This window comes from Dreissena polymorpha, chromosome 9 (assembly GCF_020536995.1).
Source record: "Dreissena polymorpha isolate Duluth1 chromosome 9, UMN_Dpol_1.0, whole genome shotgun sequence".
In the NCBI taxonomy this organism is placed as follows: Eukaryota; Metazoa; Mollusca; class Bivalvia; order Myida; family Dreissenidae; genus Dreissena; species Dreissena polymorpha.
The window spans coordinates 104195537-104218739 of NC_068363.1; the positions used below are offsets into that span (position 1 = coordinate 104195537).

Consider the following 23203-nt stretch of genomic DNA (forward strand, 5'->3'; position numbering starts at 1 on the left):
AACTATCTAAAAATTATAGTCTGTCGGGTAAGTGGAAACAACTTTTTAGACGTACTTCGGCGACCGCGCAACGCATTATAGCAGTCTTTTTTGTTCGACGCACATCTGTGTCGTTTCCTAATCCAAATGCTTAAATCACTAAAAGGCCAATGCTATGTGTACGACTCCTTAATTAGGCTAAAATATGTCGTTTGTCCCCACTCACAACTCCAAAAAAATATGATAGCTCGGTCTTATATCGTCAGCCTTTTTTATTATTCTCAAGTCACTTTCCAGTTTTATAGTACATGTATAATAAATGACAGAAATCTTTCGAAATCTTTTTGCAACACATGTTTCTTCATAATGATGTAGACTTACTGTTTCGATTATATTCATTGAATTAAGAAAAAGAGTTCGAACATTCAACCTGGGATACCACATAAAAGTAGGGTCGACAACGAAAATTAAAACAGCTGAACATGTGCATTTTGACCACCTCCTGACATTGGCGCCACAACCTTGGCTTTGGCTCCATCTCTTTTGAAAACAATACAAATTATATATTACATCGACAATATGCACGTGTTTTGTGCATGCAACAACTTGTACATGTTCAAAGCAATTGTTTGATGTCGTTGGCGAGATTTCATTGGTTGAAAATTAGCTCGTCACAAAGGCAAAATACATTTGCTTTGAAAAACTCCCCAATGACACAACTTATAAAGGTCCCCACGTTTCCAAATAGGTTGTAATTTTATGTTTTTGTACATTTATAGATGATTTAACCTTTGCTGGATCGCACAACATTGCCCAGTAAAAAAAGCGAGATGTGATGAAATAACCTATACAACTTACTCACCCTGTAGAATTATCCGTGACTGTTTCAAAACATCCGGTCCTTTCCACCTCGGATAAAGCATTGGCTCATTTATTAATGATTCACAAAAAGAGGTGGCGCCCGTGATTAACGACCGTGTATACAATATTTTCAAAATATATAGAAATACTACTTTTCATAATATAAAACATAAAGAAAGAAAAAAGAATCCCCCCAATATCTGGTAGTATTTTCTTGTGATGGCAGCGATCGTATGTGCGAGCATGGAACGACAACTCTGCATGGGAGATTGGGCAACATATTGTTGGTTATAATTATATGATGGTAATAGTGATGATGCTGAGGAGTATGATCAAGAGAGGTTTATAGGAGGAGTAGGTGTTGCTGATCCATTTCGTTTTAATACTCAGTTATTATCCCCCGCCAAAGATAGACTTTGCGTTGTCCGTCCGTACGTCTGTCAGTCCGTCCGTTTGTCTGTCACAAAACATTGAAGGGCTCTACCTTAGAAACTAAATAAGATAACAATATGAAACTTCTTAAGTGTATACAACGTAGATATCAATAAGAAGACGCGACATGCACAAGAACCATAACTTTACATTTTCTTTTATAAGTTATTGTCCTTTTTATTTGATGTAACTTTTTAAGGATATATCTCAGATGCCACGCACGACTTCAACACGAAACTTCATGGGTGTATTGATATTAATAATGAGCAGTGTCTTGTCTAAGAACCATAACCCTTCACTTTATTAAATAAGAATGATTGCTCTGTTTTGTTTTGGTATGATGGAACTTTTCAGGGGTATATTTCTGATATAATATTACAACATGAAATTTCATGGATGTGTAGAAATCAATGGGGAAAAAGTTCCATGCACAAGAACCATAACCCTACAATCTACCAACTAAGAGTCATTTTCCTTTGTTGTTTTTTTGTATGACGTAACTATTCAAGGCAATAACTCAGATACGTTACAAGACTTCACAATGAAACTTCATGGATGTATAATGATATCAATGAGATGAAATGCTATGCATAACAACAATTACCATACACTTAGATATTTTCCTGATTATACCGTTTATCAAGGGATTTGCACCCATCAAAAAGCACAATGTATTTTGCGGAGGATATTCATTCAACGAATTAGCTTGTTTGAAATATAAGTATAAGGCAAAAACAAAATGCCTATTTTTACAAATGTATATGCAGTTACATACTTTCGTTTCGTTATCTGGCTCATGTTCACGCTGTTTCCAATTTTCATATTCAATGAAAGAGAGTATATCAGCAATATTAAAACAAATCAACACATCACCATGTATATATCTACATGGTTTGCATGCATGTGCCCCCGTATATGCGTTTTAAAAAACGCATCTATGACTCTGGGGAAGTGTATGCGGCGACGTGCTTATGTGGCTGATATATACTGATAGGAAAGATCTAGGATCTAACACCGACATATCACTGTGTTGACCATACCTATTTTTTCCCGAATGTAATTTTGTTTTAGCCAATTGTTTAGAATAACTGTTTTTAATCATAGTCTATTTTGAAATTGAACATTGCTACATAACTAGTATTTGGACTTCCCTATGGTATTTAACATTGCTGTGAAGCAGAAGGACCAGATATGGAAGCAGCAACATTCTTTATCTTAACAGAACTGTCGGCAGAGATTTTTTCGTCAGCGTAAGCGTCTGTAACGTTTGTATATGTCTTACGTGGTGGGCAGACCTTATGTTCGATATTACAATCACGACAAATTACTAGTAAGGCATACATGGTGTTTTTTTTCTGCCACCATTTTAAGAGGGAGCTTACAGATATACCCGTCCGTCCGTCCTTCCATCCGCACGTGCGTCGTTCGGATCTCAGTGCCCCGCGCTTCTCAAAGTATCGCTGCTGTAGTGAAGACACTTTACCAACACGTTAGCCATAATGTGAACTTATGCAAGTCAATAGTTTGGTCCAGTCTTTTTCTAAATTATCGGGGTTTCAGCAACATTCATTTTTACATTTGGTCGCACGTCACTCAAAGAGTATTGGTGCAATATTATGCTTCACATAAATGTTTACTAGCAGGTGCAACTGCGCACTTACATAATTTGGGTTGGTCTGTTTTGACAAAACCAGAGTTATTGCCACTTTTTGCGACACATATATTTTTTTAAAACTAGTTAGCGTAAAGAAAAAAGAACTATTGTAACAATAGGGATGACACTGAGCAAACATATTAATCAACATGCCAACTAGCGCACATTTTTACAGTCAAATTAATCAGCATGTCATCTAGCGCACCTGCATATTTTTGTTAACTTTTCATGATACACATACGTGGATTTCCAAAAGTGAAATGGGTAGGGGAGGGGAATACGTATCACATGTTGAGTATAATATGGTTTGAATAGATTCTGACATGTTCGTTACAGGTGCTTATAAAGTGAACTAAAGAATACATATCATAACATAACTTTTGATAATATTTTTAAACACGTTTGCAACTGCAAGTTTTCAACAATGAAATGCTGCGCGCAAGAACCAGACCGTCATATCCACAGATCTAGTAATGATTTATGGTCAATGTACCATCTGGTGCTTTCTGTTTCTACTAAAACTACTGCAACGTCTGCGCCAATTTAAAGGGAAGTTCGCAGATTTTTACTTTTGTGTAAGTTCGGCATGAACTTCTTTATATTTATAATTTATTTTGCTCCTACTAGTTATTCGTTTAATGCTTTTAATAACAAATCATCGTTAAGTCACAAAATATAAGTACAACAAAAAAACAACAACACACAAACATTCCAAATTATTCATTCGTTTCGTGTTTGTAACGCTTTCTAATTTTTGAAATATTTAAGAGATTTGCTCAAACACTGAAATGCATTGTCAGTTAAATTCCATGTCGAAATTGCCATTTCGCTTTATGAGTTTCAGTGTTATTGGTTGTCCATGTTTGTCCTTGACAGTCCGGGAACACATGTCATACCCTGAGCCATTACGGACCACGACGGTAGTTGAACGGTTGTCTCTAGACCCTTCGCGGCGAAATTTCCGGTACATATTGATTTTAACGCTACCACCACGGATAAGCACGGATCTACTAAGGAGGCGGCTCCGGTGAAAACACGCTGACTATGACGTAAGAACTCCGCATAACACGGGCGAGTCCAGATAAACAGGGTGCTGATAAATACCTTCACGATGTTATCACGGCGAAAACACAGGGTATCACGAAGGAATACTGAATAGTACGGACAACGGCGTATGTTCAAATAACTACGGGAAATTTGAAAATCGATTCACCTTTTTGTGTGCTACCGACGATGCCACATGGGCAATTACGACCGTGGACATTTTGATGTCAATGAAATGCCAACTTGTTCTGCAAAAAAGCTCGGGATGAAAACAGTTACCTGATTGCTAAAGCGAATCTTCGACAGTGAAATAGAAAACTCGCAATAAAGAGAGTATCTTCATTTGGTAAATGGAATAAAAAGGAGAACCATCTGGGTCAGAAAATTGCTCATCTGAAGGACGAACTGAAGAAATAAGATGCCAAGAACTTTTTTAATTTCCTTCGCATGGGCTATCAGACATTGAAAGAGAAAGAGATCCTGACACGCACGAATACAGAAGCAAGCCGAAAGAGTCCAACTACAGGAAGCCTTATGACAGCTGGCATTAAGTTTGCAGTAGTGTTGCGATACCTATCATCAGAAGACAGCTACCACTCGTTACTTCCGGGTCTCACACAACACCATCTCCAAGATCATCCGCCAGGTCTACGATGCAATACTTGTAGAATTTTCTGATAAACTAATTTCCTGTTTTGTAAGGCCAGATGAGTGAAATAACATCACCAAGCAGTTGGTGACCGATGTCAGCTGTGAAGGTAAATTGGAAGGGAAGCTCATCGCCATACCACGTCCTCAACATGGTGGTTCCTTGTACTAAATGCACAACGGTTACCATTCTATAATCATGATGGCATTGGTGTTGGACCTACGTTATGAACCTTGACCGAACGACGGCGAACGAACGCCGTTCTAAATTGCTGAGTATGAAGCTTTCGACTTGAAGAAAAGGCTCATGAAACCTTTCCTAAAGCATCCCCGAGAGAGTCTTTAACTACCAACTGTCCAGGGGACGACGGATTGTGGAAATTTGGGATTCCTGCTCATCGCTTTCGATGTTTGCACCATGCAATTTTGCAGTCTCCATAGACATTGACGTCGATTGTGGAGTCGTGCATATGCTAACACAATCTTCTGGGACTGCGAAATTTAAATGAGCACGTGAGTGTAGCAGACCAGGAGGAAAACAATCACAACATCATACCGGGACAATAGCGCAACGACAACCCGCTCATAGATGGGGTATCAGAGCTGTCTTTAAACGTGATTACAAAGGCAGCAAATAACCAAATTCGAATGTCTTTGTCATGTTTTGTATTCTTTCGTGTTCTTCGCGTACAATAGATGGTTTTATTGGAGCCAATCGACCATGTCGAACTCTTGTTCCTTTTAAAGGACAAGGGACGTCTTTTTGGGTCAGTTTGTGTGGGTGGCGCTAATGCTTGTAGATCTACTTGTGAACGTCATGGCGATCTTGATCTTACGGAATCCGGATAGTGTCATCTATAATCTCGCCCTTCTTTCATCAAAGGCGACTTTCATCAAAGGCGACACTCGACACACGAAGCGATACACGATAATTTGCGTGAAAGTCGCGGCGACGCACGATATTTTGCGCGAGAGTCGCGGCGACGCACGATATTTTGCGCGATACACGAAGCGACGCGAGAGAATGTACCACGAAATGTCGTCCTTGTGTCGGTAGCCCAAAAGGCGATATATAATGTTAAATATATCGTGCTTCGCCGCGACTGTCGCGCAAAATATCGTGCGTTGCCGCGACTGTCGTGCAAACATATCGTGCGTCGCCGCGACTGGCGCGCAAAATATCGTGTATCGCTTCGTGTGTCGTGTCTCGCGTTTAAAGGGCGACGCACGAAACAAGAAGCGACGCACGATATATTGCGCGACAGTCGCGGCGACGCACGATTTTTTATTATTCAAATATCGCGCATATTATCCGAATCTCGTTTATCGCGGTCTAATTTCAGACCGCGACACACGACGCTTCGTGCGATACTCGATATTTTGCGCGACAGTCGCGGCGACACGCGATATGTGTACTGTTCAAATATCGCTGTAATAAATCGCCTGTAGACTGTCGCGTTTTCAAAAAATTAGAATGCGACAGTCACCCTTTTATATGCGATATCTCGCCCTTTGAACACGACCGTCGCACTTTACGAACACGACCGTCGTCCTTTATGAACGATTCGAACATTAACCTAAAACACTATTTCTCATTTGTCCATTACAATGTTCAGAGCCTATATACTTCCCGAGCTGGATATCCATTATACTGAATTGAACGATTTCGACATTCTTGCCTTCACTGAAACGTGGATTATTGATGATATTCCGAGTAAAGAACTTTTGATGAACTCTTTCAAAGTTCCCGAACGCAAAGACCGTCAGGATAGACATGGGGGTGTAGCGGAATATATCAAAGAAAACCTTTTTCATAGGCGGCGACATGATTTAGAAACAATTGGTGTTGAATGTATTTGGATTAAAATTACTGTCTCGAACCGCCTCTGCTGTTTGGAGCTTTTTATAGACCCCCTAATACCACAACCCAACAACATTCCGCTCTTTAAGACTCAATACACCTAGCTTTCGATACTGGTATTCAAGACATTATTATAACTGGCGATTTTAACCTGAATGCCAATGCCACGACATCAGCATCTAAGCTTAGGTCCATATGTGATCAGTTCTCACTTACACAAGTAATTTCTGAAAACACGCACTTTACAGAATCTTCGGCAAGCTTAATTGATCTCATAATAACATCAAACCCAAACAGCATTCTTTCTGGTGGTGTTGCTGACCCATTTCTAACCCAAACGACAATATATCACTGTCCTGTTTATGCTCTATTAAAACTTCATAAAAATCAACAACGTACTCAAGACACGTCTGGCTCTTTGACAAAGGCGATTTTTCTAAACTGCGTGATGATATTTCCAATTTTGATTGGGACTCGTTACAAAACGAAAGTATTGACATCTATGCAAAAAACATAACTGACAACATAATTAAATTATTTAGTAAATGTATACCCAACAAAGATGTCCTCATTCGTAATAATGACCCACCCTGGCTAGATAATAATATACGGCGTTATATTCGGAAAAGAAAACGGGCTTATCGTAAAGCAAAAAATATTAATACATCATTTTTGTGGCAAAAGTTTAGAACTATTAGAAACAAAACGACACAAGTTATAAAATCCTCGAAAGGAAATTAGTTTAACAAACTTACCGAAACATTAAAAAAAGCAGCAATAGTTCCAAAAATTAGTGGGTCACATTAAAATTCTTCATTAAATCCTCAGGGAACTCCCGAAATACCACCAATCCAATATGGCAACAAAATAAATGATGATGCATTCGACAAAGCAAATATTTTTTAACAATGTTTTTACATCCCAGTCAAGTATTGACCACTAACAAATACCAACATTACCGAGAGTCACAACCAGAACCCAATCAAGCCTCAGTCAACTTATTCTTGAACCATATGAAGTAGAACTAGTTTTAAAGGGATTGCCTCTAGGAAAAGCTTCTGGTCCTGATGGACTAAATAATCGATTGCTCCGTGAATTGTCCTTAGAATTGTCTGGTCCTCTGAGAACGCTCTTTAACTATTCTCTTCGCACGGGATCCTTCCCGTCAATCTGGAAAGAGGCCAATGTTTGTCCACCTGTTAAATCCTGCGATCCAATTCATGTCAATAACAACCGTCCAATACCTTTACTAAATACAATCGGAAAAGCCTTCGAAAGAATAGTTTTCAAGCATACGTTCAACTACTTGAATGACTACAATATCCTAACGCCGTACCAATTGTTTTTTTTACCTGGCGATTCAACAACAAAATAATTAACGTATCTTTATAACATGTTTGCCAAAGCTGTTGATTCGGGGAAAGACGCCAGAGTAGTATTTTGCCACATATCAAAAGCTTTTAATAGAGTGTGGCATGACGGCCTAATTTGTAAACTAAACGAAATTGGAATATCTAACATTATGCTTACTTGGTTTAAATCGTATCTTTCCAACCGTAGACAACGAATTGTCCTACCAGGTTCCTGTTCTCAGTGGAATGTCGTATCTGCCGGTGTCCCCCAGGGCTCTATACTAGGTCCCTTGTTATTCCTTATCTACACCAATGACATTGTTAATGACATATATGCAAACATTAGTTTATTTGCTGATGATAACTTACTTTCAATCATTGTCGAAAATCCAACTCTTGCCGCAAACACTCTGAACGATGATCTCCAAAAAATATCCGTCTGGGCGTCTAAATGGCTAGTAAATTTCAATCCGAACAAAACAGAAACGTTGCTTATGTCTAGAAGCACACACGGCCATTCTGACAAAAAAAATAAATTGGTCAACCCACATTAATTATATTAGGAATATCGGACTTTTTTTAAAAAAAGTTCAAGCAAATATGTCAAATTATATATCATTTTAAAGGTATTTTAATTTGCAGTACAATGCTTTTTATTTCAGATTGGACCATGTATAACATAGTTATTAGCTTTAGAAGTCGCATATTTCTGACGAAGTCCGACAGCATTCCATTCTTTACTATTTTAGGCAAAATATCACAAATTACAGATTAACCTGTTAGCTTTTCAACATATATGTATACATTTTTAATATAACTTCTTAACAAAATCACTAAAAAGCTACATATTAGCGGGAAGGAATATGATTTGTGTGGTTTGACATGTTAAAGGGATCTTTTCACGCTTTGGTAAATTGACAAAATTGAAAAAAGTTGTTTCAGATTCGCAAATTTTCGTTTTAGTTATGATATTTTCGAGGAAACAGTAATACTGAACATTTACCATGCTCTAATATAGCCATTATATGCATCTTTTGGCGATTATAAAACCTAAAAATTATAAAGCGTTGCAACGCGAAACGATTGAATAATTTGGAGAGTTCTGTTTTTGTCGTTAAATTGTGTATTACTACGAAGATTGCTTATATAAGGTATAAAATACATGTAGCATGTGTACTCGGCGGAATAGCTCAGTAGGCTAAAGCGTTTTTACTTCAGGACTCTGGCAGGACTCCAGGGGTTACTGGTTCGAAACCTGCTCCGGGCAATGTTCTTTTCCTTTTTTTAATTTTATTCTTGATTTTTTACTGGAGCTTTTACGATCTAATGTTGACATTTATCAATATAAAGCATTAAATGAATAAGTTAAAAAATGCCAAAATCTGTGAAAAGGCCCCTTTAACAAAAGCCGTTAATTGCACGTGCAATGCTATGTTGAAGATTAAAATATTGGAAGATAGAACTTTCTATGGTTATATTGATCCACTCTGATTTGAAAAGCTTTTCAATCAGCAGATAGAACAAATAAAATTCGTATTTATTTTTCCCATAATAGGTGCAATGATCTAGTTGCTTCGCTCAAGGCGCAAAACGAATATGGGACGCCCCTGTATCTCGTTTTATCACCCGTGACCCAAATAAGACTACACAAACTCATAAACACAGTGTGCGGCCGTTTCGGCCGTCATACCTACCCAGTGGTCAGTCCAGATGTCCATGATGACAGCTGGTCCCAGGCTCCTTGCGGGGTTCATGCTGGACCCGCAATACTCGACCTGTAACAGAACACAATGGCGATGCTCAAATTGTGTAACGTCATCACGAAACATTGCTATGTTAACAAAGTTATCGAGCTTTACATAAGCGAATGCACAGTCCTTACGTTCCTGTGTGTGTGTTGCAACTAAGCCTCATGAACCGCCATCATCATAACAGTACATGTATTTCTATTTAATTAGTACACAGTACAATACGATTATAAAACCTAAAAATTATAAAGCGTTGCAACGCGAAACGATTGAATAATTTGGAGAGTTCTGTTTTTGTCGTTAAATTGTGTATTACTACGAAGATTGCTTATATAAGGTATAAAATACATGTAGCATGTGTACTCGGCGGAATAGCTCAGTAGGCTAAAGCGTTTTTACTTCAGGACTCTGGCAGGACTCCAGGGGTTACTGGTTCGAAACCTGCTCCGGGCAATGTTCTTTTCCTTTTTTTAATTTTATTCTTGATTTTTTACTGGAGCTTTTACGATCTAATGTTGACATTTATCAATATAAAGCATTAAATGAATAAGTTAAAAAATGCCAAAATCTGTGAAAAGGCCCCTTTAATAATGACATCATGAGCACTTGCGCTTAATATTTGTAAAACATGTTGTTTGCTGTTTGTGTTGCATTTTGTGTTTAAAATATATTACATCTTGGTATCAAATTGTTTGTTTTGTTGAATCTTAATAGAATTTATTAAAAATGATTACTTTATAGTTGATTCTGAGTAGTATGACCTGTCTCCTATCATCGACTGATATAAGAACTTCCTGTTGAACTGATATAAAAGAATATAATAGGCAGTGTTATATCAGGCAGATATCAATGCAGCGGTATGATAAAATTTGATTGCGGTACACAATACTTATTCTGGATTTTAGTCATTCAACATTAAATGTATCGACGATTTCCTGGGCTGACATGAATCAATTTACCGCATGAGCAATGTCATGATATAAACGTTAACATGTAATGGTCCATCACATCTGCGTTGAATAATCACCAAATATTTATTAATGTAAACGTTTTTCAGAGTTAATATTTCTGTTCCAAATGTTAAAATGTGTAATCATTTTCAACCTTAAAAAATATGTAACTGTCATGTGCCTAGTTAGACTGTGTCTAAGTCCTCGTATGACTTCAATCTTAATCCATGCTAATTTATATTAGAATGTGCATGCATTTATGTGATACATGCGAAAAGAGGTATTCCATGAAGTGTCAAATGTGCAGCAAAATTAGTTAATGCAACAATAATGTGTGTTTATTTCGTCTGATTGTATACATGATAGCAGATAATTTAGTTTCACTAAGCATTCGTGTTTTTTATTAAGGCCTTTAGCAGGGAAAATCCCCGTGTTTTATTGATTAAGTGTTGAATCATTTCATTCCATTGCTGTAAACAATTTCGCGATTTATGTTCAATAATTGTTTGCTTTCCAATACGCATTTGCATAGCCGATTGTCCCGCGGAACTGCTGTTGTAAATATATTGTACAATCATGTCCATTTAATATATCGCAAAAGAGGCTCGGTAGTCAAAAATCGATGGCATTGATAAATATAGTTTACTACTTGAAGTGATTATATATATTCTTGGAATATGCTGATATGAAGAAATGTACAGTTTTGTTTATGATACGTTTATTTTAGAATTGTTGCTCATTTTTAGAGTTGATAAATATATTTTGTACTGACTATCTATTAATAGATATGTTTTAATGGCTATGGGGATGTTATTCATATGTAATGTAACAGCAAAATGCATACAATAATATGTATTTTATTGAATTTTAAAGTCATTATTTTGAAAAAAGAAGTTCATAATCTGCCATTATGAATCATGTACTTGAAAAATTTCAACAAATTAACATTCCCTTTTTGAGTTAAACATGTTTTGTTAAATATTTCTTGCACTAATCTGTAAATGTACAGATTGATAATCTGTAAATTCACAGATAATCTGTCAAAAGGCCACTTTCTTAGAGTTAAACATGTAATACAGGCTGTATATAGGTTTATCATAAAAATAAAATCTCGCTGCGTTAAATAAACACATAAATTTGCTGAAGAAATGAAATTTTGCAGGGTCGCGAAAATATGTGACAACTTGCCGGCCGGATAGAGTCACCATATTAAAAGCGGGTGAGCAAAAATGAGCTTGTCTTTTCATGAACTTTTTAAACACATTTGGGTTCATAAAAGATCAAAGTAATGTACTATATAACTTCTATGCACTTCTACAGACGTACAACTGGAGAAGCTTCCAAATATGGTCTTTTTCGTAAAATGACAAATTTTAGAATTTTTGCAAAAGTCAACAACATGTGGTATCAATGGAAAGAGCATGATCTCCCCTGCAAATTCGCATATTCGGCTTGAAAATATATGTAAATCTTGGCCAATGACAAACACTTTTACATACCCACTGATCACATGATTTTCCAAATGGCCGCTCCCATGGACAAATTTTTTCCAAATGTCGGTCAGCTTTAAGAGCTGTTTGCAGAAAGTGTTCGCTTTATTAGAGCATTCAAATATGAAAAATAGGCATTTCAATCTTTCTTTTACATCGGTGTTGAATTTCAAGAAAATTCCTTTCATTTTAATTTATTTACAAACTGTTTTATAAATCTCGTATTTACATTGCGTCAGAAGGTAAAGCCAGTATAGCCGAAAACATCGACGTCGCTAATTATATAAAAGAAGTGTTGGAAAGGAATAAACGTAATGAGAAAACTTAAATTTAAACTAGATAGTCAATCCCTTGAAACTATTTACATCTCGCTTATTCGCCCAATTCTCGAATACGGTTACATCCTATTCGACGACTGCACACAGGACAATAAGTACGAGCTCGAAAAAAATCTACACGAAGCAGCAATTATTGCTACTGGCACAACAAAACTAGTATCTATTGAAATACATCAATCATAAATCGGATGGGAATCTCTAGAATCTAGGCGAAATAAACACAAACTCATTATGTTTTACAAAATGAAAAATTCGCATGTTTCTGATAACCTTGCTGACCTTGTCCCGCTTACAGTAGGTCAGTCTGTCCCTTACTCTTTAAGAAATAGTAGCGACATTCAAAACGTCAACTTCCGAACACCAATATAATATAAGAACACATTTTTACCCTCAACGATCGGCAGTTTCAATTCCTTTCCAAATCATATTCAAAATGCCCCATCTCTTGCCGCGTTAAAAAATATGTTAAATACTAACACTTAACATTCCGGTAGTCCAAAACATTTTTACCATGGGCCGCGAAATCTTCAATTTTTTCATACACGTCTTCGCACCAATTGTCATTCTCTTGCTGCCTGCTCATCTTTTTAGCAAAAACATTATTGACTCGCCTAACTGCATTTCCTGTGACGAAATTGGAGACTGCAACCACATTTTAGCTCACCTGAGCACAACGTGCTCATGGTGAGCTTTTGTGATCGCCTTTTGTCCGTCGTCTGTCGTGCGTCAACATTTTGCCTTGTGAACACTCTAGAGGCCACATTTATTGTCCGATCATCATAAAACTTAATCAAAACATTTGTCCCATTGATACCTCGACCGAGTTCGAAACTGGGTTATGCTGGGTCAAAAACTAGGTCACTAGGTCAAAAAAAAGAAAAACCCTGTGAACACTGTTGAAGTCACATTTGATGCCCAATCTACATGTTACTTTGTCAAAATGTTTGTATAAATGATATGTTGGTTGAGTTCAAAAATGGTCCCGGTCCGTTGAAAAACATGGCCGCCAGGGGGCGGGGCAGTATTCCTTATACGGCTATAGAGAAACCTGGTGAACACTCTAGAAGTCACAATTTTTTCCCAATCATCATGAAACTTGATCAAAACATTGGTTTCATTGATATCTCGAACGAGTTCAAAAATGGTCCAGATCGGTGAAAAAACATGGCCGCCAGGGCGCGGGGCATTTTTCCTTATATGGCTTTAGTAAAACCTTGTTAACACTCTAGGGGCCACATTTATTGTCCAATGCTCATGAAATATGGTCAGAAGATTTGTCTTATTGATATCTTGGATGAGTTAGAAAATGGTTACGTTTGCTTGAAAAACATGGCTGCCAAGGGGCGGTGCATTTTTTCCTTATATGGCTATATATGACTATAGTAAAAATCGTGTTAACACTCTAGAGGCCACGTTTATAGTCCGATCTTCATGAAACTCGGTCAGAAGATTAATCTCAATAATATCTTGGACGAGTTCAAAAATGATGCCGGTTGGTTGAAAAACATGGCCACCACAGAGTCGGGGCATTTTTCCTAATATGGCTATAGTAAAACCCTGTTAGCACTCAAGGGGTCACTTTTTTCCGATCATCATGAAACTTGGTCAGAAGATTTGTCCCAATGATATATTGGATGAGTTCGCAAATGGTTTTGGTTGCTTTAAAAACATGGCCACCAGGGGCGGGGCATTTTTCCTTTTATGGCTATATACGGCTTTAGTAAAACCTTGTAAACACTCTAGAGGCCACATTTATTGTCAAATCTTGATGAAATTTGGTCAGAAGATTGGTCTCAATGATATCTTGGATGAGTTCGAAAATAATTATGTTTGCTTGATAATATCTTTTAAGAGTTCAAAAATGATGCCGGTTGGTTAAAAAACATGGCTGTCAGGGGGCGGGCATTTTTCCTTTTATGTCTATAGTAAAACCTTGTTTTAAACTCTAGAGGCAACATTTATTTTCCGATCTTCATGAAACTTAGTCAGAAGATTTGTCCCAATAATATCTTGTTATCTCAGGTGAGCGACTTTGGGCCTTTCGGGCCCTCTTGTTTCTTTCATTGGGAAAAATACCGTGTAGAACGAGCTCAGCTTATAAATAGTTTATCGCAGATATGCTCTCCATCATTATACGTGTTTCTGTTTGGCGATCCTTCGCTTTCTGTCGATGAAAATTGTATCATTTTTAACCATGTTCAGCGCTCCATAAAATCAACCAAGAGATTCTAGCCGCCATCCATTTTCTTCTCTCTGCCACTTTTCTTCTCCATAAAGTTCTACATGACCTCTTATTACTTCGAGATCAATACTATTGTTTTGTTTATGTTTCCTCCCCCCCCCCCCTCAGTTTCTATTTCTTTTCCCCTGTAAAATTGCTTATGTTTCTTTCCGTCAATGTTAGTGGACTTGTATAAACCTTGCATTCTGTATTATGTTTTTTATTTATTTTGTATTGTCAATTTACAACGACGTCATGTCATAATGGCATGCGTATAATATATATAATTTATCGGGAGAGGGCTCCAATAAGGTTCGCCTTTCAGCCCAATCTTATGTCAATGTCATGTAACTTATGAATATGTTACTATGTCGTAATAAATAAGTTTAAACCAAATATCGCGTGTCGCGCAAAATATCGAGTATCGCGTCGTGTGTCGCGGTCTGAAATTAGAACGCGATACACGAGGTTCGGATAATATGGGTGATATTTGAATAATAAAATATCGTGCATCGCCGCGACAGATCGCGCAAAATATCGTGCGCCGCTTGGTGTTTCGTGCGTCGCCCTTTGAACGCGAGACACGACACACGAAGCGATACTCGATATTTTGCGCGACAGTCACGGCGACGCACTATATTTTGCACCGTCGCGGCGACGCACGATTTTTTTTGCGCGACAGTCGTGACGACGCACGATATTTTGCACTTTCGCGGCGACGCACGATATATTTAACACGATATATCGCCTTCTGGGCTACCTACACAAGGGCTATATTTCGTGGTACATTCTCGCTAGTCGCTTCGTGTATCGCGAAAAATTTCGTGCGTAGCCGCGACTGTCGCGCAAAATATCGTGTATCGCTTCGTGTGTCGCCCATGATGAAAGAAGGGCGAGATTATAGATGGCATTTTCCGGATTCCGTATGATCTGGACCTCGAGCCTGTTCTTCCATGTTGCTGCTGTACTGTATCGGGAGCAGATTCTACTCTTGACGATCTTTTTTGAACTGGAAGGCCCACTTTGAAAATAAGTTTCATTTTGGCAGGTATTTTGACGGTTTAGCAAAGAACATTTGTTACAATTTCGAGATTCGATTGCAGAATTATTGAATCAACGCAAATTAACCTGCTTTTACAGAAGTTATCGTCGGTCCAGGTTAGACCCTGTGTTGGGATGTAGTAGTAGTGGCTCTCCCGGGGCTGTCCGTGTGGGACTGTTGTGTGTTGCTGTCGGGTTCGGCCGTGTTGGTACGGGCTGGTCCATGTGGATGCCGTGTTGTCACCGGGTTGATCGTCTTTAGGCGATTGTCGATGCTCAAAAAAAATCCAAAAGTCCACGGATCGTGCCGGATCTTAATCCGGGGGAGGATCCAGGATTGTCGTATCAGTACGTGCTTATATGGAGCTTTAGCAAAATATCGCTTATGCCATAATAACGTTGATTGATTGCAATAGTACACATCACCATTCAGGAAAAGATCGATGTTGTGTTTGCTGCGAACGGAGGTAAAAGGTCAAGTAAAAACATGTTTCATAAATTTGCTAATTGACTCTGCGATTGTTTGTTTTATTTCGCATAAACGTGATCGAACAATTCTTTACGAATGATTGGCTGGATAAATGTAGTCTCAATTGTAAGGTTATATGAAAAACAGCCTGTATGAAATGTATACAAACATGTGCAAGCGTATTTTCAAAACAATGAATATATTTCGCATATTAAATCATATGAATTGGGTGGTTATACGTTTTGTTATGTGTAGATGTCTCGGATTATAATATAGTTTAAACGGTTATCAAAATTATAAATAATGAGAACAGCAAACAAGTACGCATACTATGGAGGGATTATTCAATATTAAAATCTAAACAAAATATCGTGATTAATAAGGTAATATAGATCGTCTTACAACATCGCACCATTATAATAACTTTTTAACATATACATCAGGACGTTCGCGAACAACAGTTCTGTTCATTTAACGAGATAACAAATGCTTCCTTCTACTATTGCACTAAAATTTGATATATTAACTTCTTCATCATCGAAAAATAGCACCGTCCGTTTTTGATCCACGCCATCAATTCTAACCGATTCGTCTAGCCCATCATGAACTGCGTCCGGTTCGTCTTCGCCTGTGCCGTACTGACCTGGGTCCGTTTCGACGTTGTCGTTTCGTACTTCACTGGTTTCGAGCCGACTACATATATCCAGAAAAACCTCCGCCTTATCATAACCACATATTATAACGTTCCCCTTTCTCGCGTATTTCCCAGGATATATTTCGGCAGAATCTGTTTCCTTAATGAAAATATCTGTCAAGCCGAGTTTTTCTACCTCTATAAGAAGAGTTTCCAAATTTAGTCTCGTTGGATGTATTGCACTGATTACGAACAACTCACACTTCCGGTTTTCTTTCCAATTCTTCAAATCTTTCTTGGCAACTCGCGACGTGATCGTACGTGTCTCTTTATTGTATACTTTAAGGGTGTTGTCCCAGTCGAAAACAACTCTGCTTCCTTCGGGAATAAGATCTCCCCCAATCTGGCTACATGTTCTTGTCTCCATCTTAGCTGTTGATAATAAATTCTATTGCTCAGAGCGAATAAAATAAATCCAGTGATGTGGAAACTTCGTTGACGAGAAAATACGAGTTTCCACGTGTTGCACAAATTCCTCCAATCATTTGCTCTTCGAAGTTAACGTTCACGTCGATATCATGCAGCAGTAGTTAAAGTTAAAACTTCGGATTAACGATTATTCGAAATAAACATTTGACCGAAGACTTTTTTGATTCTGTAAAAAAAAACGTTGTGGAATTCGCATGGTTTGGTTACACGCTTACTGAAAAGCGTTAACTAGTCAGATAGCAATAGATTTCCACTTGTAACAAACGGAGGAATAAACGATTTTTTTTTCTTGTTTCTATTTTTGTCTAATTACACAACATATAAAATATAACGAATATCACAAATGATCAGACATACATACATATGAATACATTTTCGGAAATGAATTAACATTTTTTTAAACTAATACGCGATGTCTCTCTGAACACCGGCGTACGCGTAGACGACAAAGGTGTAATTATCGGCTTTTGACGCGCCACGACAAAGGTGTGAAATTACGCTCAGTATTTTGCAGTTTTTACTTCGGATTAAAGATTGATAATTAGGTGCGAAGCATAGTGTTGGGACCGACTGAATCACTTCGAATTAACGATTTTTTCGGTTTAACAAAGTTCGGATTAACAATGAAATTTTACATTAAACAAAGAAGAACCAAACTCGGGACCCGAAAAATACTTCGAAATAACGGTGACTTCGGATTATCGGTGTTCGAAATAACGGTGTTGAAGTGTACTTATATCGTCTGCGTATCCAGGGTGGGTAATTCAGCCGAGTCGCGAGTGGTGCTCGTCCACATTTGTGTAATCAATGCTGTTTAGAAATAGCAAAGATCTATCAATAATGTTTATTGATAGATCTTTGGATATAGGAAATGTGTTATTTGTTTTTTTATTTCATTTTATGATCAATGCCGATATCGACCCATCGATCTTTAAACAGTCCATCAATATCTAAGTATACGATCTAATTAATATTATCGACTTTTTACCGTATTAATTTGTCAAGCATATCAATTCCTAGTCTGGATTACCTGCCCCTGTCACTTTGTATTATTGTACGACGGGAACAGAATAATCAATTCCTACAGAATAGGCGTAGGTTGACAACCATGGGTGAAAAAAGATCACAGCCAACTTAGGGGAGACCATACGAATAAGTGAAACACACAGTAACACCCCTTGCATGTTTTATGTTTGGAAATGTTATTTTCAAAATTGACGTGTGTTTCATTACAATTTCTATTATCAAACGTTGTATACGAATAATTAGAATAACTGTTTTAAAATCCTGAAGCTATACAATAATGTAAATTATGAGTTCGACCGAGAAACAAGAAAACAATAAAAGTGCCGGCACTGACACAAATACATGTACAACAGCCACTCAAACCAAATTAAGACGGTTCATTTTAAATCCAACACCTTTCAGCCTTATTAGAACAACTATTAATATTGCACAAAACGTAAACAGAATCCACCACGGATTTCCCTTAAACGCTGTGCGTAATGACAGCTCCTTCGTGTTTTCATAGACTCTGGTTCCATCTTCACCCCACGAAACCCGATACCTTGTGAGCCGTGTAATACCATAGGGGACAGTGCTGTGTATTTTGGCATGAACTTACATAGGGAAAGAAAATTAGAAAAAATAACATTTTCAAAGTCGAATTTGAAACAACTGTGTATTAAAATTGATAACAAAGGTATTGGCCTACATGAAGAAAAATCCTGACAAATTTTCTTAAAAAATGAGCGAAATGTGGCTCCCTTTAGTAGAAGATCATGCAAAACGGGCCATGTTCAGACATTTAGGGGAGAACAACTGCTTTAATTTGCAAGCCGCTACAATAATTAAAGGATTTATACATACTTTCACATGTCTGCCATAACCTCTCAGAAGGGTTTCTCCAGAAAACTATTTCTTGTGCAGAAATTTGCGTTTTAAATGACCATGTTGGGAAAACATGGATACCATCTGGGGAAGACCAGGAAACCTTATGTGAGCAGTGACTTTAAAATTCTTTTTCGTGACGAAAAAACCCTAATTTTCAACCATTTTGTTGCAATTTCTTTGCTTTGCATAGGCCTATAGTAAGTGTATGTGGGCACATATACATGTACATACAAATGTACTTGTAATGCTTTTTAAAACATTCTATGATATTCTTTGCCTTTCATCCAACATCATTTCAGAAACTTGCATCCTTTGTCTGATATATAATGTGGTTATGCAATGTCCACTTTAGATATGTAAAGCTGATAAAGCTGTAATATGAGCTTTTATTAGTCCCATATTGGTTGGCAACTTGCATTGTTACATCTGCAAGTGGGATAGACAGGAATAGTTGCTTTTGCACAGTGTTCCATTTCATCCTCTTAATATATCACATGCATTTAGCAAGTTGCTTAGTGCTTTCTGGTGGTGTATTATTAATAACTTAGCAAACTTCTTCTCAAGAAGGTCATACATCTATCTATCTATCTATCTATACTGTCTAACTCCCCTTGCGGGTATTATTGACAGGATATATTTCTTGACATCTTCTGTACAGAGACCCGATCTGACTTTTAATCTTCCAGCTGGTGTTATTTTGTGCTTAAACAAAAGTAAGATGTAATCAATAGTCATGAAGTGAAGCAAATTTAATTCATTATACTTTATCTATTGGCAACATAGACATCACATTTCACTATTACAGCGACAGACAATGATTGTAGAGAATTTCCAGATAGGTAATTTCTACACAACCAAATGTAATTTTATTATAGACACATTTAGGAATAAAATATCTACCAAAATATGCATTATTACTACACTGAGCGTATATTGACAGGAGTTGAATCGAGTATTTGACCCTTACTGTAGTAAATTCAATTTATACAAAAACTAATCATCCGATTTTATTGGTTTATACGTTATCTTGTTGCTTATTAATTCCTCTTAAAAATTTATAACTTTTAGTATATTTCCGTTGTTATTAATGGATTTATAGCGCGTTAAACACAAACAATAAACATGTTATGTTTTACCCCCGCGCGTTTAACCGTGTCGTAACTTAGTCACCTGACCGGTAGCTATCGATTAGCGTACATCGAAGCGCCGAGGTTATACATTTTGATGTACCCACTCACGTCTTTTTTAAAATTATAGTTTCATTTCTCGGCCGATTTTAACCATTAGAAAGCCTACGTTTTGTAGTTTTCAGATATATAAATATATATGAAGTTTTTTCTTCTGATTTGCGCAGCCCGGCGAGTTATAACTTTAACTTTTGCAAATATCATACCGTTTTAAAATCTAGATTTACGGTTAACATGTTCGTACTGTACACCGATTTGTAGCGTTTATATTTGGAGTTCAGTTTTTGAAACTACATCTTGCTTAGGAGAAAAGAATTCTGTATACGACATAAAAAATGGTTTAGAAATGAAAATAAATAAGGAATGAAGGCATGAGAAAGTAACGCGCGATCCTAACGCTCCGAACGTTTGGAGTTTTAGAATCTAGGTTGACATGTTCGTACTTCATACCGATTTGTAGCATTCATATTTGGAGTTCAGTTTTAAACATTACATCTTGCTAAGGAGAATAGAATTATGTATACGATAGCAAAAAAATGGTTAAAAAATGAAAGTAAGTAAGGAATGAAGACAGAAGAAAGTAGTGCGCGGTCTTAACGCACCGAACTGATGCTACGGTCATGGCGCTTATGCTTTTGTTTAAATAACGGTCATTTAATTTCCTTTGACATGATGATTATTTTTCTTATGCAATACATTGAAATACATTGTTCTAGAAACTTATGAATTAAGCTAATTATTATTGAAGCTTAATAAATTAACGATTACAGCTCTTGTTTATAACACAGACGGGGTGTTAATTTTATGATGAGACAGCGTAACAAGAGCTGAAATCGTTAATTTATTAATCTCATTAATAATTAGCTTTATTGATATGTTTCGTGAACAAAATATTTCAATATATTCCATAAAAAATATAATAATCATGACAAAGGAAATTAAATGGCCGGTATCTAAACAAAAGCATACCGAAATCGCCAAGACCGTAGCATCAGTTCTCTGCGTTAGGACCGCGCGATACTTTCGTACGCCTTCATTCCTTACTTACTTTCATTTTTAAAACCATTTTTTTCTTTCCTATACAGAATTCTATTAACATAAGCAAAATGTGAATTTTTTAAACTGAACTCCAAATGTAAACGCTACAAATCGGTATAAAGTACGAACATGTCAACCGTAAATCTAGATTCTATTTAAAACGGTGTGATATTTGCAAAAGTTAAAGTTATAACTCGCCGGGCTACCCAAATCAGAAGAAAAACATAATATAAAAAATACTTCTATATCTGAAAACTACGTAACGTAGGCTTTTCTAATGATACATAATTCGTCAAAATCGGCCGAGAAATGAAAGTATAATTAACAAGAAACCGTCGAAGACGGGTGATGCTCCCCAAAGGTTGTTTTTTTTTGTCACAAAATATTGCACTATATATTCAGATAAAAGGAAACGTTTTGAGGGCACAGTAGTTGGGGGACAAAAATTTCTTTATAGAAAATTTCAAAGGGCCATAACTCTGTGAAAAATCATCCGACCAGAACCCGCTGATAATATGCACATCTCCTCTTGGTAGTGAAGCTTCCCATAAAGTTTCATTGAATTCCGGTCATAAGTTGCTGAGAAATACTCAAATAGCCCGGACAAAACTTGTGCACGGACGAACACACGGACGGACAGACGAAGCGGCGACTAAGCCTCCCCCAAAATAAAAAGACGTGAGTGGGTACATCAGAATGTATAACCTCGGCGCTTCGATGTACGCTAATAGATAGCTCCCGGTCACGTGACTATGTTACGACAAGATATTTGCCGATACGGTACCGTTTCGTATCCGTCTCATCTAGAGTCCGTGATTACCCGATTGAATTTCTCATTCAACCATAAGAAAACATTGACGAAATTCATTTATTAAATTAAACTGTAAACAAAATAACACAGGAACTTCGAAACGTCATGGTAGCCAAACTTCGAAACGTCATGGTAGCCAATGTTACTTTCGTTTTCGTTTGAAAATATGTTGTTGTTTTTTGTAATTATTTTGTACATTTAACAATACAAAGTACAGTTGATTTAAAGAATAACACTTACCTTGCTCACAGACAAGTTTAATCCAAATAATATTAATAGCATCAAGCTAAAATCGGTATCAACATCATCACGTGTTGAACTCTAGTTTGTGGCTATAAACTCGCCATGGCAAAATTCGTTAAAAGGGGAGTAACAAGTCCGCTCATTGAAATTAAAAGGTCAAAATCAACAATTTGTTTGATAGACAATTCCTTCCATGGCCAGTATGTGCCGATTTTTATGTTACTTAAATACGCTAAACAGTAAAATCACAGAAAACATTAGGCAATTTAAACAAAATTACTGTAAGCGCAAGTTTAGCGACGTCATTGCAAATGAGTTTTTCTCATTACGACGCTTGCCGAATACCGAAAGTCTCAGAACACGCCACATAAATATTATACATGCAACCCCCATATACACTTATTAAGACATCATTTTATGTACCGAACCAATTAATTTATGTGACAAAGCAGTGAAGTCTTCCTTTATATTTTCCAAAATAGTGGTGGTAAAAAGAAATAAAACTCGAGAATGTTGAAAATGCACTATTGATAATATATAAGGCATTAAAAGTACATTTGTATGCATATTTGCTCACATACACTTACTATAGGCCTCTGCAAGCAAAGAAATTGCAACAAAATGGCTGAAAATTAGTTTTTTTGTCACGAAAAAGAATTATAAAGTCACTGCTCACATAAGGTTTTCTGGTCTTGCCCAGATGGTATCCATGTTTTCCCAACATGGTCATTAAAAACGCAAATTTCTCCACAAGAAATAGTTTTTTGGAGAAACTCTGCTGAGAGGTTATGGCAGATATGTGAAAGTTTGTATAAATCCT

The 23203-nt window shown here is 37.0% G+C and overlaps 1 protein-coding gene across 1 annotated transcript; it reads right to left on the minus strand.

Annotated features, from left to right (window-relative positions):
- Window positions 1-16415: 16415 nt before the first annotated feature.
- On the minus strand, window positions 16416-22498 carry LOC127845832 (uncharacterized). Its single transcript, XM_052376990.1, has 3 exons — window positions 22381-22498; window positions 19081-19806; window positions 16416-18021 (listed from the first exon to the last, which is right to left on the minus strand). Exon 3 carries the CDS (start codon window positions 17147-17149, stop codon window positions 16556-16558), a length of 594 nt encoding a protein of 197 aa, XP_052232950.1. The 5' UTR covers window positions 17150-18021; window positions 19081-19806; window positions 22381-22498; the 3' UTR covers window positions 16416-16555.
- Between the last annotated feature and the right edge of the window lie 705 nt (window positions 22499-23203).